The sequence below is a fragment of the Ptychodera flava genome, chromosome 1, assembly GCF_041260155.1.
Source record: "Ptychodera flava strain L36383 chromosome 1, AS_Pfla_20210202, whole genome shotgun sequence".
Taxonomy (NCBI): Eukaryota; Metazoa; Hemichordata; class Enteropneusta; family Ptychoderidae; genus Ptychodera; species Ptychodera flava.
In genome coordinates this window covers 43948648-43963235 of record NC_091928.1, presented here as the reverse complement: position 1 = coordinate 43963235, position 14588 = coordinate 43948648, and the positions used below count along the sequence as shown (strand labels likewise).

At 36.8% G+C, this 14588-nt stretch overlaps 1 protein-coding gene across 1 annotated transcript; it reads right to left on the bottom strand.

Moving 5' to 3' along the window:
• Positions 1-1016: 1016 nt before the first annotated feature.
• Positions 1017-13675, bottom strand: LOC139138496 (1,25-dihydroxyvitamin D(3) 24-hydroxylase, mitochondrial-like). The gene is made up of 9 exons (XM_070706899.1): positions 13241-13675; positions 10103-10302; positions 9059-9262; positions 8331-8503; positions 7618-7784; positions 4931-5009; positions 3773-3929; positions 3363-3406; positions 1017-1715 (listed from the first exon to the last, which is right to left on the bottom strand). The coding sequence occupies exons 1-9, from the start codon at positions 13648-13650 to the stop codon at positions 1605-1607; spliced, it is 1545 nt and encodes a 514-aa protein (XP_070563000.1). The 5' UTR covers positions 13651-13675; the 3' UTR covers positions 1017-1604.
• Positions 13676-14588: the final 913 nt, after the last annotated feature.

Genomic DNA, 14588 nt, shown 5'->3' with positions numbered 1-14588 from the left:
TCCGGGAAAAGGTTAAACAGTGATTTGAATGTAATATTTCGTTAAAAGAGGAACAGTTGAAGATAGTGCAATCTGTCGTACAAGGCAGAAATACATGTGGTATTTTACCTACAGGATATGGAGAGAGTCTCTGCTTTACAGCTCCGCAGTTGATTTTGGTCCGGGACAAAGTAAGTGATAGAGTAGTGAATTATAGGTAGCAGCGCTATGATTGCCTATCTACTGTCAATCCGCGATCGTTTGAAAAATGTAAATTTAGGACATCACGGCGCTAGTGCCGCTACAACCGCTGACCCTCCCGCTGCTGTTGCAAGGTCGCAGTTTCATGCTAAAAACTCCGGTCCAGTCGGAAACCGCACCCAGAAATACACAGAAGATAGTTTTTCACTCAAAGAACATAGCAGGTATTTGGAGATGTATTGGAAGCCATCTATGCTGATTTATTGAATTAATCGTGGCATTATATGCGAAACGTGCGTAAAGTGGCCATTCCGTTTCCCATTAGTTCAATTTCCCACTTCTCTAAAGCATACCGCATAACGGCCGTCATGTCTCGATTCACAAGCGACTGTGATGTCAACCAGCACCAGGGATTGCTGCCGCTTTATCAAAGGTGGCATGGTTACCACAGTCGCTTGTTGGTTGGTGGTACGAACGCCCCACTAAGGTACCATTTGATATCCTAAGTTCACATTCAATGAATTTCCATAATTAGGCTCTACATTACTACTGAGAACACCATTTTTAACCAGACCTCGGCCATTGTTTTATCATACGCTTAATATTTTGTAAGTTTTAATCAGCACGACATTCTAACTATTAGCTGAATTGCATATTTAATGAATTTCTTGAATTAAGATGTACATTAATATTGAGTACGCAAATTATGACCAGACCTCTACTATTTATTGATCATACTTAATTATTTTCTTAGCATTATTTATTAACAAAAAAGAAAGATACAGACAACAAAAGAAAGAAACAGAAAAGCAACAAAAACAACATTTACAAAAGTGCTTATATAAAGGTGGCATTCTAAATCCGTGATTAAAAGTATATTACCAGAGTATGCCAGCGACTTTTTCTTTTCTCGTCTCCTCATATACAGGATATGTTTTCCTACGATAAAACAGTAGTTTAAAATACAGCTGAATTCAAGGTTTTCTAGAATAATGACCTTGTTGTTAAAGTTGATTAAATCACATATATTTCTCTGGCACCTTTCTTCGAATTTGCGCCAAAATATTTTTACAGACAAACACTTACAAATGAAAATTTTATAATTTATTTTGGTCACCCTCTATCAGAAGCAATCCCCTGGAAATTTTCAAGCGGAGAGAGACATTCCCTGTAATGAGAGAAACCTGGAGAAACGCTGTTTCATTTTCTGAATCTTTGAGCGACACAAGCGTTTGTTACAAAAGACATCATTAAAGCGCCATTAGCCGTAACGTTTCATGTATTTTTGAATGGTTTTGACCTTTCTGTAAATGTGTGACTTTGTCATCTCAGCGATGCCTATATGTGCAAAGGTCCCTGTAGAAAACAGGGTTCACCGCTGCAATGCTTAGGTTTTTGTGAAGGCGGTCTGCAAATCACTGGTTTTAAGCGTTTCTACTCATGAACCGCAGATTGAGTGGTCTATCCGGCACAGTTATAGTTGTCACCTTTGCTTCCACGTCACAGGTCGGTTCTAAAGTAAACTGCCCACAAACCTGTAAATAAAAATATAATAAACTTTGGGGCATTGCTTTTATTCCAGACCTATTCCATGACCGCGTTCTTTACATGAAGGAAGTTTGAATTTTTCCCACCGTATTCTAGAATAAATCAATGTTCCACTCTGAGCTTAAAAAATATCAAATATTCGTGAGAAACTAAACCCTTCTTCTTCATTGGGTCCACTGCAATCAATGTTCTCGAACTGTCCACTGTAAAGTTCAGAACTCCTTACATCCTATCATGACAAAAAATAATTATGTAATACTTATGTAATTAAGAGCATGGCCAATTGCCAGGGTGCCCTCTTGTGACAGCCTACTGTTTTCTATTAATTCCATTCTTTATGGTGTCCTGTTTCTTATTCAAAATGATTATTTTAATTGCTTGTAAATTGGTGCGTTGGTTTAGGCTAAGTTGTTTGTGATTTCTGACAGAAGATATATGGTCCTGTATACGTTTGTACAGAGTATCACCCGTTTCTCCTATATGTAAACTACTTTTCAAACAAGCCTCATGAAATGGCGTACACAAGGTCAGTTGATTTGCAGTTGATGTCGTGGTTTGTAGTGTAACATGACTTTTCTTGTCCTTTAAATGTGCTGGTTTCTTCCGTATATTGGCAGATGGCGCACTTCTTGCTGCCACATGGTGCTGATCGTAGATTTATCCTAGGGGTTGTTTTCCTCGCCCGGTTGTTTGTCAGTCACGGTCTTGGTGCATTGTTCCTCTCTCTTCTCCAGGCTACTATTGGTGGTTGTGAAAAAGCTTTTTTTACATTGTTTTCCATTTAGTCTAGTCTGTCCTCTTTGTCAATGTTGTTGATTTGTTTCCGTACATTTACAGGCAAATAAGATCATCATTTTGCACCAAGAAACTGGACACCATAAACAATGGAGAAAACATAGGCTGTTTCTTGAGTGTACCCGGGCAATTGGCCATGCACGAAATTACATAGCTATTACATAATTATTCTGTTGTCCTCCAATGATGCAAGGAGTTCTGAACTTCACAATGGACAGTTCGAAATAATTGATTGCTGCAACGGACCGATGAAGAAGAAGAACAAATTGTCTCTTCGAAATATTTGGGATATTGGAAGCTCAAAGTGAAACATTGATTGCCACTGTTTTATTCCAAATATAATTATTTGTGATGCCAGTTAAACTTCAAACTTCTCCTCTCTAGGGAGTACTTTGTAAGGCTTTGTCATTCGCCTTTTCTCACAATCATAGTGCGATCGGTTTTTACAGCTCTCCAGTATTGTAAGTTATTTCTTCGTTCATACTGCTCTCCAGACACCAGTTTGTTGTCAATATCTCGTTTTGCCTTCACTTTTTATTACATGTATGAATCCCGCTTTTGATTTTACATATTTTTTACACTTGCTTCATTGAATTTACATTTCCTATGATACGCGCTAAGCCAAGCTTTACTTTTACATCTCTTGTACGCAGTATCTCTCTTTTCATTTTACTGTGTTGTATCGTTGTTGTTGTTTTTAATTTTAATCCTTTTTATCCGCTCATGTTATTATTTTAGTCCCTGAAGAAGACCTCCTGTGTGTGGTCCAAACGTTGGTTTTTTAATAAAGGCTTAACCGTAGACTACCGGACTTGTTTCCTTTACCAAATCAAACTTACTCTTATTGTAGCAAGATGGATCTCCAATTCAGCTAGCCTTTTACCTGGTGAAAGAAAAAATGGGGATGGTTGGTTTCGTGACATAATTGCAGATCAATTCTGGTCTTGAAAAACGGCTTTTTGTCACATTGATGGAATACAATGGTTAAATGCAAACACTGAACTTACAAAGTTATGATCAACAATGAAAATACTCCATCAGAAAACTCTCTCTCTCTCTCTCTCTCTCTCTCTCTCTCTCTCTCTCTCTCTCTCTCTCTCTCTCTCTCTCTCTCTCTCTCTCTCTCTCTTTGTGCTTTGGCGTGTCTAGCATGTACGTGTGCATGTAAACACTGTGTTTGTGTTTGTGTGTGTGAATTTACACGACATTAGTGCATATTCGGGAAAAAAGGGGCAAGACATAAGCTCACCAATGCACATCCTAGGTCCATATCCAAATGGTAGCGATTTAAACCCGTAGAACTGTTCATTTTCCTCTCGGATCCATCTCTCAGGGCGGAATTCCAGTGGATCTGGGAAGTTTGCCGGATCCTGACCCATCAACCAAACATTCCCTCCTATGAGAGTCTGAAAGTATATTTGAAAAAAGATAAAGGCAACCATGTCACTTGTATATCAGATTACTTGACTAACTTATACAAATTTAACATGGCTGTATTTGGACTGATATGTCTGTGATTGGTTAGATTTTCTCTTCCCATGGTAACTCTGGGAAAATTGGAACAGGTGACAGTATACCTTTAATGCGCTGTCGCTCATGACATACGCACTTATGACAACATGCAAGTTATAACTGTTATTAAAATGCTAATAGCGGCATTTTCTAAAATATATGTATAGAAAACAATATTTTTTTCTTTTCTTCTTCTGCCTCTCAAGGATAATTGACTTCCAAACTATCCGCCTCGCAAACACACTTCATTCTGAAAGATATACCGGTTTACTATTCGCGAATGAACTCTAGTCTAGAAAATTCATTTGTCGACAACAATATAGGGCCGAAGGTACATATCCGCATGATATCCACGTGTACAGGGGATGGTATCATAATTTTATAGTTTTAATCGTATACGTATATACCATTGTATATGAGAGGTATGCTTAAGGATACAGGTGGAGAAGGGACAACGTCCAGCAGTATGTAACATCTACACATAAGAAATAAACAGTGTTATTTCAGCCAAAACTCTATTTCTGTATCCCGACTATATCGCTGGCTACTCCTCATTTGAAGGCAGTAAACTGTAATACGGGTTGTAATGACAAGTTGAACAATAGGGTTTTGCTACGATTTTAGAGTCGAACAAAAAAAACTATATCTTACAAATAGAACAAAAATGCGTGAAATACATAAAATTGAAAACTAATAAAATTCTGATCGATAGAAAGAAAGTAGTAAAATATGTCATAAGTATGCATGTCTATTGGTTTCACAATTCAATGCAAAATGGGAACCTGGTGGCCATTTCGATACGGTTTTTTCATGTACAGAGCCATAATATATTTTGTCAGGCAATTGGAAATGAAGAGTCATTGAAATACTACAAAGTCTTATTAGATTTACTCACTTTGGCGGGAATTCTATAACCTCTGATAATAACATCCCTGTCCAGAATACGACCAATTTGGGTAGCGGGAGGATACACTCTGGAAAATAGCACGAAGAAAATATTTTATTTTCTTTTTTTACATTGAAAGGTGTTAACAATGGTTATGAAATAATAACCTTATATCATGCTGAAAGATATATGGTGAAAGAGCATGGCAATTTGACTGAAAATGAATAACGAACGAAGGTAAAACTTCGTGGATCAACTCTGACTGGCCTGAAGATGCTAGTCAACACTACAATGTGCATGTGACTAATGATGCATGGATATGTTCCCCTCGCTTTTTATTTTGGCCAAACCGTGACATAGAAAGTATTAAATGGTAAAATTATGCTCATTTATTCCATTATGCATTATACATGACATTTTTAAATTACTGTAACCAATCTTTTTGTTTTACAAAAGTCTTATGAATCACATTTTTGTTGGTTGTGTGTGTGTGGGTATACGATTTCTTTTATAGGGTGAACAAGACTCCTTAGGAGTGTGGAAAGATTCTTCAGCCAGAGACCCCTTCCTAAGTATTCAGTTATTTGCTTTGTAAACTCTCACGAGAACAAAACATTCCCAGCTTGCTCCAACAATACTAAGTCCGATTCAACAACTCATAATAACCAGATATGAACTAAAAGTGCTAACTTGTTTAATTATATATTACATTTTTGTGCAAATTTGAACCTTTGCCACATGTTTGCAACTAATTGAAAGTGTTATGATCAACATAATTAACAATATTCGCCACAGATCAACGCTAAGGTCATAAAGTATTCAAATATGTAATTAGCTGAAATGAAAATAATTAATTTCTTTGAGTACTGTCATTGTATCACCACTTAATATAGCACGTGTAATTAATTGTCTTTAGTTTAGTCCTTCGAGCTATATATGCCAAACTCTAAAAGCTTATTAGATATGCAAATTATCAATTATCTGACGTGAAAATGGGAAGTGACTTTCAATATTGTTATAACCTGGTATAATCATCAATGTACATAGCATGTTTTGCCAACTGTGATCACGTAAATCCAAGTATATATCCCTAATTAGGAAAGTTCATTAAAAATGCAAATTAGGAATTGACTGAATTGTTCTCATTAAATATGCAAATTCGGAATTGGTTGAAATAAAAACGTTAAATGACTTTTAATAATGTTGTATCATAGTATTTTTAACGTACATAATAAGTTTCGTAAACTTTGGTCTAGTCAATACAGATAAATATCGCCTACTAAGAAAGTTAATCAAATATGCAAATTAGAAATTGGCTGAAGTAAAAATGTTTAACGACTTTCAATAATGCTGATTATAGCATCTTAAATATTTGTAGCAAGATTCATCAACTTTGTTCGAGTCAATTCAGATATATATCCCTTATAATTAGAAATGTTCATTACATATGCAAATAAGGAATTGGCTGAAGTAAAACCAATTAATGACTTTCAATAATGTTATATCATAGTATCTTCAATGTACATAGCAAGTTTCATCAACTTTGGTGGAGTCAATTCAGATATATATAACTAATTAGGAAAGTTCATTAAATATGCAAATAAGGAATTGGCTGCAGCAAAATGCTTAATGACCTTCAATAATGTTATATCATAGTATCTTTAATGTACATCACAAGTTTAATTTATTTTGGTCAAGTCAATTCAAATATAAATCCCTAATTTCAAAAGTTTATTTAATATGTACATTTGGAGTTGGATGAAGTAAAAATGCTCAACGACTTTCAAGAATATTGTATCATAGTATCTTCAATATATGTAGCAAGTTTCATCAACTTTGGTCTAGTCATTTCAGATATATATCCCTAATTAGGAAAATTCATTTAATATGCATATTAGGAATTGGCTGAAGTAAAAATGCTTAATGACTTTCAATAATGTTAATAACATAGTATCGTTAATATACATACCAAGTTTCGTCAATTTTAATCTTGCCAGCTCAGATATATATCCTTAAATAGGAAAGTTCATTGAATATGCGAATTAGCCATTATCTTTCATGTCAACCCTTAATATCTTTCACGGCTGAGACATCTTGGTTTGATCAACATTTATAGCAGATTTCATCAAGTTGTGTTCAGTAATTCTAAATGTATATCCGTTTTTCTAAAATCATTAATTATGCAAATGAGCAAAAAGTAAGCAAGCCACTACCGCCAAAAACTAATCAGTTCTTGCCATTTGAAAACTAAATCTATGTACCAGATATGATTTTGATCTGATGAGCCGGTTTTGAGATATCGAGCACACAGATAGACAGACAGATAGACAGATAGACATCGCTGCGACATATGCTCACGTGAGTGAAGACGTGAGCAAAAAATATTTAATATGACCTTTAAAGTTAATCTGTGGTGAATATTGTTCATTATGTTGATCATAACACCTTTCATGAAGTTGCATACATGTGGCAAAGGTTCAAATTTACACATAACTGCAATATATAATGAAACAATGAGCATTTTCAGTTCATATCTGGTTGTTACACAACACTGTGTCGTAGAGACTAAACACCCTCACTACTTAAATTGTTTACCACTATGGTTTTGGCAAAAAAACCATTGTCAGCGATAGAGATTGTTAACCTGTTTAAAGGCATTTGGGGATGATCAAACTACGAAATGGGTCAAATTTCACCTCATGGTCTCTTTGAGCACTGCTTTCAAGTACGGCATCTTGTTGACATGTTCGTGTGTTGGAGTTACTCCCGTTGGAACGACTCGCTTGATTTCCTCGTATAAAGATTCCTGTACGTGTGGATGCTTTGCTAAAAAGTACAAGATCCACAGGAATGTATTTGAAGTCTGCAATGCACAAACAGTGTATATAAGTACTTCAGACCTATCGATTCGCCAAATATTCAGCTGAGACCAATATATCCCTTTCAAAAATGAAAATCTCAATAATTAATGTACGTAGCAAAGTAGCCTTAAAACCATGCAGTTCCGTAGGCTGCGTTGTTAAGGCCCGTATTTTACCCGCCGGCTCTCAACGACTTAAAGCCTAACATAATGGAAGAACTAAAAAAACCATGAGACTAGGCGAGAATTACAAGTCTGCAATGAGGGAGACCTTTGACATATTTCATTCAGTTGTACGTGCTACAAACAATCAAATATACGCAAGCGATTATCAAAACGTGGCGATTTCAAATAGAAAATGCGATTTAAGCACTCATCTTCCATTTGACTGGCCTCACTGCGCCCTCAAGACTAGTTTTCACCTCTTTATCCACATTTGATAAGCTAATTATTGATTATATCTATAAATCATAATATCGTTGAACATTCATATATTACTAATATTTTAAATGGTATAAATATGAAATTAAATGGCGAATTGTGGAATACCGTATCGACCGCTGCAGCGAGTAACTCCGTTGCATTGGCGTAAATTTCACCGATATCAAGCGTTCCCTTGATGAACAAGTACGTAATGAAATCAGTTCCTTCCACGTCGATGTCTTCTCCAGAGGTCAGCCTTTTAGTGACGTCATTCACCCTCTCGTCAATTAATGTTTTAGCTATTACAGTCAAATTTCATGAGAGAGTAAATTGTTAATATGCATGTAATATTCTTACATGCATGTATCCTCGCTCATCTACTAAGAATTGATAATACCATGAAGAAGATCAGAAAAAGGTACAGCAGACTCTCTGCCTGACAATTTGTTTATATTTGTTCTCTCCACACTCATTCTTCATAGCCATAATTATGAAATTTTTATTCACCACATCTGAATATTCGAATACTTATTTGCATAATTATATGGTTATCATGAGTACTTAGGTAGGTGTAGATGACTATTGCCTTAAAAATATCCATACATGTATGTTATGTGTCCTGTCAAACCGGTCAAGGGTCGTCAAATCTGTGTACATAACAGGCATTCTGACATAATGATATAAATTCAATTGAATATTTACATTCTTTTTGTAACAATTCAAAAATTGAACGATTGATGCGATATGAACTACTTCAAGAAACTGCATGGAATGAAAAGACAAACGGTTTCCACTTTGATAAATCTGATCGATTTGAAATGACTGTGATTGATTTTGACACAAATCTACATTACCTAATGCAAAGATGGTATCCCATGCTCTGAGTTGTTTCCTCCAAGGTTTAGTGTTGAACTTTTTATGAAGATGAACCGGGAATACGAACAACCACATCAAGGAATCAAACATATCATGTACAGCCTGGATGAACTCTTGTGCCTCTGGGTGTGGTTTGTCGTCAAGGAGATTCAATTTCTTGTTCAAAATAACGGAACAGGCCGCTGTAAAATAGGAATGGAGAATAAGATTTTACAGTTGCAGAAACATCTATATAGAATCTTGTATTTTCTGCTAAAAAGACAAGCCTATGAGTTTCCACGTCAACGCAACACTATTTTCGATATTTTCCGACATTTTAATATAGTGGTGAATATCAAGTGAGTCAGTCCAACCACAGTCCATATGTGAAATTTGCAGCGGGTACTTGTAGACACAGACAAATAGAAAGACAGACTAGCAACGCGGCATGCCTTTTGTTGCATGGTCGTTTCGGTAGACTATGGCCTTTTCATATTAAAATGAACTTCACAGATATTAGATTTTTTAGAGACTTTGTTCGTGGTTGATAATTGCACGAGATTATGCGAAAAGTAAGACGAGATGGAATAGAGAATAAGATTTTACAGTTGCAAAAACATCCATATAGAATCGTGTATTTTCTGCTACAAGGACAAGCCTATGTGTTTCCACATCAACGCAAGGCTATTTTCGATATTTTCCGACATTTTAATATGTTCAGTCATCCCTTAATTGTACAATGTTCTGTTATCAGATCATATTCAACATGGTGAATGAAATACAAGTAGCTTGCTGCAGCCATTCGCGAGTCCTTATCATTTTGATCATCTACATAGCTATTTGACTCTGGTAAGCGAAAGTTTGTTTATTCATGGAGATATACCTGCACATATACATTCAATGTCTGCCATCTAGCTTGTCCAACCCGAAGTAAGGTGACATAGGTCATACAGGGATCATGAGAGTGGCTCTTTGCGTTTTCCAATGTTCATTATTGATCTTGGCGAAAGCGATATGAATCTTTGCTTCACAAATGTACTTACAATCAAGTGACCATTTGAAGACTGTATTTTCTAAATCGGGCACAATGTTGTCTTTGCCATAGTTATTTCTTCCCCTAACGAGTGAATTGACCAGGTCCGTGATGACGTCATTGACAGTGTCACTGTATGTGGCAACTTCACGTGGTCTCATCATCCGTTTGCTTAGTGCAGCTCTGTTGCGCTGCCAGTCCGCTCCTTCGCTGATAAAAATGGATCAGAAAAAATACATTAAAAGTTTATCAGGCGAACACGGTTGAAGTCTTTCTGAGGCTGAACAAATAACAGGTTTAATTCTCATCTTAGGTCTCTCACAAAATGACACTATCACACGGGTTTTAAACTGTATTTTATGGTTTTACCTTTGTTCACAGGATCAAGCAACCGACATATCAGCAGCAACGCGGAGACGTTTATAGGGAGGCCGTCCTCGGAACTGCGCATGTGCGACTTTCTTGTTTACAATGTATTCCATGCATGATATCCGGATGCATCACGTCAACATAGCTGCAACATTTAAATTTTCTTATTTTCTTTCTTGTAAACAAACACGTTTTAACTTTCATCAATCGCCAACTTGACTAGGAATTTACGGCTTGCCAAACTGCTGACAACATTTCTAAAACTACTACAAAATGTTTTATCATATACCCTCCGTCACACATCTGCGCACAGAACCGAACCAGACATGTTTATTTTTCTTTGTACAGGCCCTACAAGCTTAATAAATATTTTGCCACTTGATAGTAGTGCGGACTTCAAAGTTTTTTTTTATCATAGATAGGTTTAAAAATTTTAATTGTATTGAGGGGATCTCAAGAAAAGTAAGATTTCTTTCGTGATTCCTCCAGCCCCCTCCCCCTTCCCAGTATGTATGAATGCCATAAAGTTGCTTTTACAGAGGCCTGGATTCAGAACAGCATTGCATACCTTCCGTTGACAACTGGAAGGTTTGTATTCGTGCACCGCACATTTGAAGTGGCCATTCTTTGTAACGCTTTTTGTCTACTGAACAGTGAAAACCACTGTGTAAAGAGTAACTCTCTGAATGACACAATTAAACGATACGCAACTATCCCTACAATCGTTGCACGGTAGTCCATGCAGTCTTGAAATGTGCAACACAAAAGTTGTGTGCATATTGGGGAGCATTCAGTTATTATGGCCGGGATGGGGCGGCAAATTCTTCCTGTGCATCATCCAAAATAAGTGAACCCCTACCCATTGCACAAAAAAAATTGATGAGCCCCTTTTAAGATGACAAAAATTTCATTCCATTACCCCCCCCCCCCCCCCCCGTCCCCAATAGCTTAAGTAAAGCTGCACACACAAACACATCTGGAGGGGAAGATAGAATCCCCCAAAAGCTTCTGTGATGTTTTCTAATGACCCCTAACAAACACACAATGTGTTAACGTTCAAAACCCCTTCTGGCTTGCTAGAATGACCCCTCAAAGGAGTTGGACAGAAATTACAATTGAGTCGCAAATTTTTTGCGCAAACATTTTTGAAGGGTCATGAAATTCCACGCATGCCTCTTTGGGGCGGGTGACCATATTTTACGCAACTATTAGAAGGCAAACTGTAGCTGATATTGTGCTTCGTCCTAAAATATCAAATCATAATACATGGGAGTGTATTGGGTAAGTATGAACATTTGCTCATATAAAACAAGCTATATCTGTACATTTACTCGTATTTGATGATTCATGTAAATGTACTTTGTTTGCAGTGGCAGGTCATGGTGTGTACTGTGACAGAAAATTGATATTTGGATTTCACCGATAACGTTATTCACTATACATGGTAGTCTAGGAGGAAACTACTTAATAATTTTTCAATACAAAACTAGTAATGACTATGCGTTTATAGAAGTATGATAATTGACATAAATGTACTTGATTTGAATAGGATGGTTACAACTCCTATGTGTACAAAAATTTGATTTTTGAAGTTCACTGAAAATGTTCATGCATTATACATGGGAGTCCATGGTAAAACTGTGAATAATATTTTTCCAATGAAAAACTTGGTATACTTATGCATATAGATGTTGGCTAATGGACATTATTGTACTTGCTTAGACTAGGTGGTTACAAGTGAATATGTGTGCAAGAAATTTTATTTTGGAATTTCACTGAAATGTAGATTCACTATACATGGTAGTCTACGAGGAAACTATGAATATTTTTTTCCAATTCAAAAGTAGCTAAATCTGTGGATTTATAGACGTTTGATTATTCATTTCAAAGTGCTCGATTAGACTAGAGTGGTTACAAGTCGATGTGTGTGAAAGAAATTTGATTTTGGAATTTCATCGAAATTTTGATTGATTCACTAAACATGGTAAGCTTATTCTTTGAGGAAACGATCAATTATTTTTTCCAATACAAAACTAGCTAAATCTGTGTATTTATAGACGTTTGATGTTTCATTTTAAAGTACTTGATTAGACTAGGGTGGGTATGTGTGAAAGAAATTTGATTTTGGAATTTCACGGAAATGTTGATTCACTATACATGGTACTCTATGAGGAAACTATGAATATATTTCCAATACAAAACCAGCTAAATCTGTGTATTTATAGAGGTTTGACAATTGATACGAATGTACTCGATTCAAATAGGGTGTTTGAAAGTTCAGATGCGGACAACAATTATGATACTGGAATTTCACGTAAAAGTACTATTTTAATTTCAAAACTTGCTATATCTCTAATATGTAAGTAATAGGAATTGTTCATTGCCCTCAGTGAGCTCGATTTACAAGAAGAAAAGCCTCAGATTTGACAAGGCAAGACATTAATGTGACAGATATGCTTTTATTCAGATTTACAGTTAAATGACTTCAGAGAATGAAATCATGAAGCGAATCATTTTTATTTCCCAGAATATTTTTGACACTGCAACGGCTTTTTTATGGCCCGGGGACGGATACTTCTGAAAATAAAGTGACCCACCCTCTGCTGTTTGAAAACTACATGACCCCCTGACCACTTTGCAGTTTTCAAATTAAAGGTGACCCCCCCCCCCCTGGATTTTGCCGGCCTATCTTCCGCTATAATAACTGAACGCTCCCTTGAGCACATCGACCTACCCTATTTAAAAGCCTCTGACATTCACGTTTGGACTGTGTACTTACTGAAGTAGGACACCAAGGCCGAGGTTTCGCTCCTGCCTGTGAATTAACCATGGATCGACCTGTAACCTTCTCGGATATTTTCCCTCATTTCTCAACACGAATTCGAAATCTTGTGGATCTGTTAAGTTGACCACAACATTCGACCCAAGCATTTGCTTCCATATCGGTCCGTAATCTCGCTTGAATTGGTGAAGCAGCTTCCAAGGTTTCTGCAATTGTCCACTGAATGCAGCTTTCATAACTTTCAGCATACTGGGTCCTGGCATTTCGTCGAAGGATTTCACATCTTTGCTGTCGATACCGTCGGCTTCCTTAACGAGGTTGTTGGTGGAGCGGATTCGTATGTTCCTGATAGTGACGCATTTCGGTCGGTTGAGGTAGTGCACTGTTGACGCTCGAAAGAACGCCATGATGACCCGGTACCCTCGTCATCTATTAAATATTTTGTTGACCCTAGTGACCTGGTATTTAAGCAATGACCCCCGCTGAGGGCGGGTATAGAACTCGACATATCACAATTCACGACCCGAGCCGCATATATGGAGTGAATTGTGCTGTATTGAGTGACATATCCGTACTCAGCTGGGGTTATTGCTATGGCTAATTATAATCGGCGAAATAGCGAACTGAAGAAATAAAAAAACTGGAAAATAGAGAAATTGATACATTAAAAAAGAAATAAAGAAACTGAAATATATAGCAGAGAGAAATCCGACAAACGGTCAGTAAGATGTGATACTCGCACCACTTGCTCCCTATTAATTGTTCCCTTATTACAGCGCCTCCATATAGCTAAGGGACTGGACAGAAATTACAGGGAGGGAGTTTCGGTGTTTTGCAAAATGATTATGTGAAGGGTTATTCATGATGTAACGATTACTTCACATGATTCAGGTCGCATTTATATGTAAACATTTTATTGTATTAAAGTTTCAGAGTTATACAAGCCTGTCGTATTGTTGACAGTTACGTGTGTCTATAATTGCAAAATTAAAATTCTTTGACTCGGTGAGTTTGGTTGTGTGTGATATAATACTAGCTTCTTTTTTATGGGCCGTTAGCACATGTATGATGTGCCTCATATCAACTCCAGCAGAATCTAGCACAGTGCACGCAGTTGCCCTTACGCATTGAACTGTATTAGGTTGCCGATAAATTTGCCGCTTTGGAGATATCGCTCATCATGGAGCCCAATTTATTTTCGCCAAGAAGTGAATATTTTGAACCATATTTTATCTTCCGGCTTTACATCGACACAAGGCCTCTGAAATAACGCATTCCCCCCGGATTTAACTGGGACAGATATTATACAAACTATGCGACGGGATCGCCGGTGGCGAACATTTTG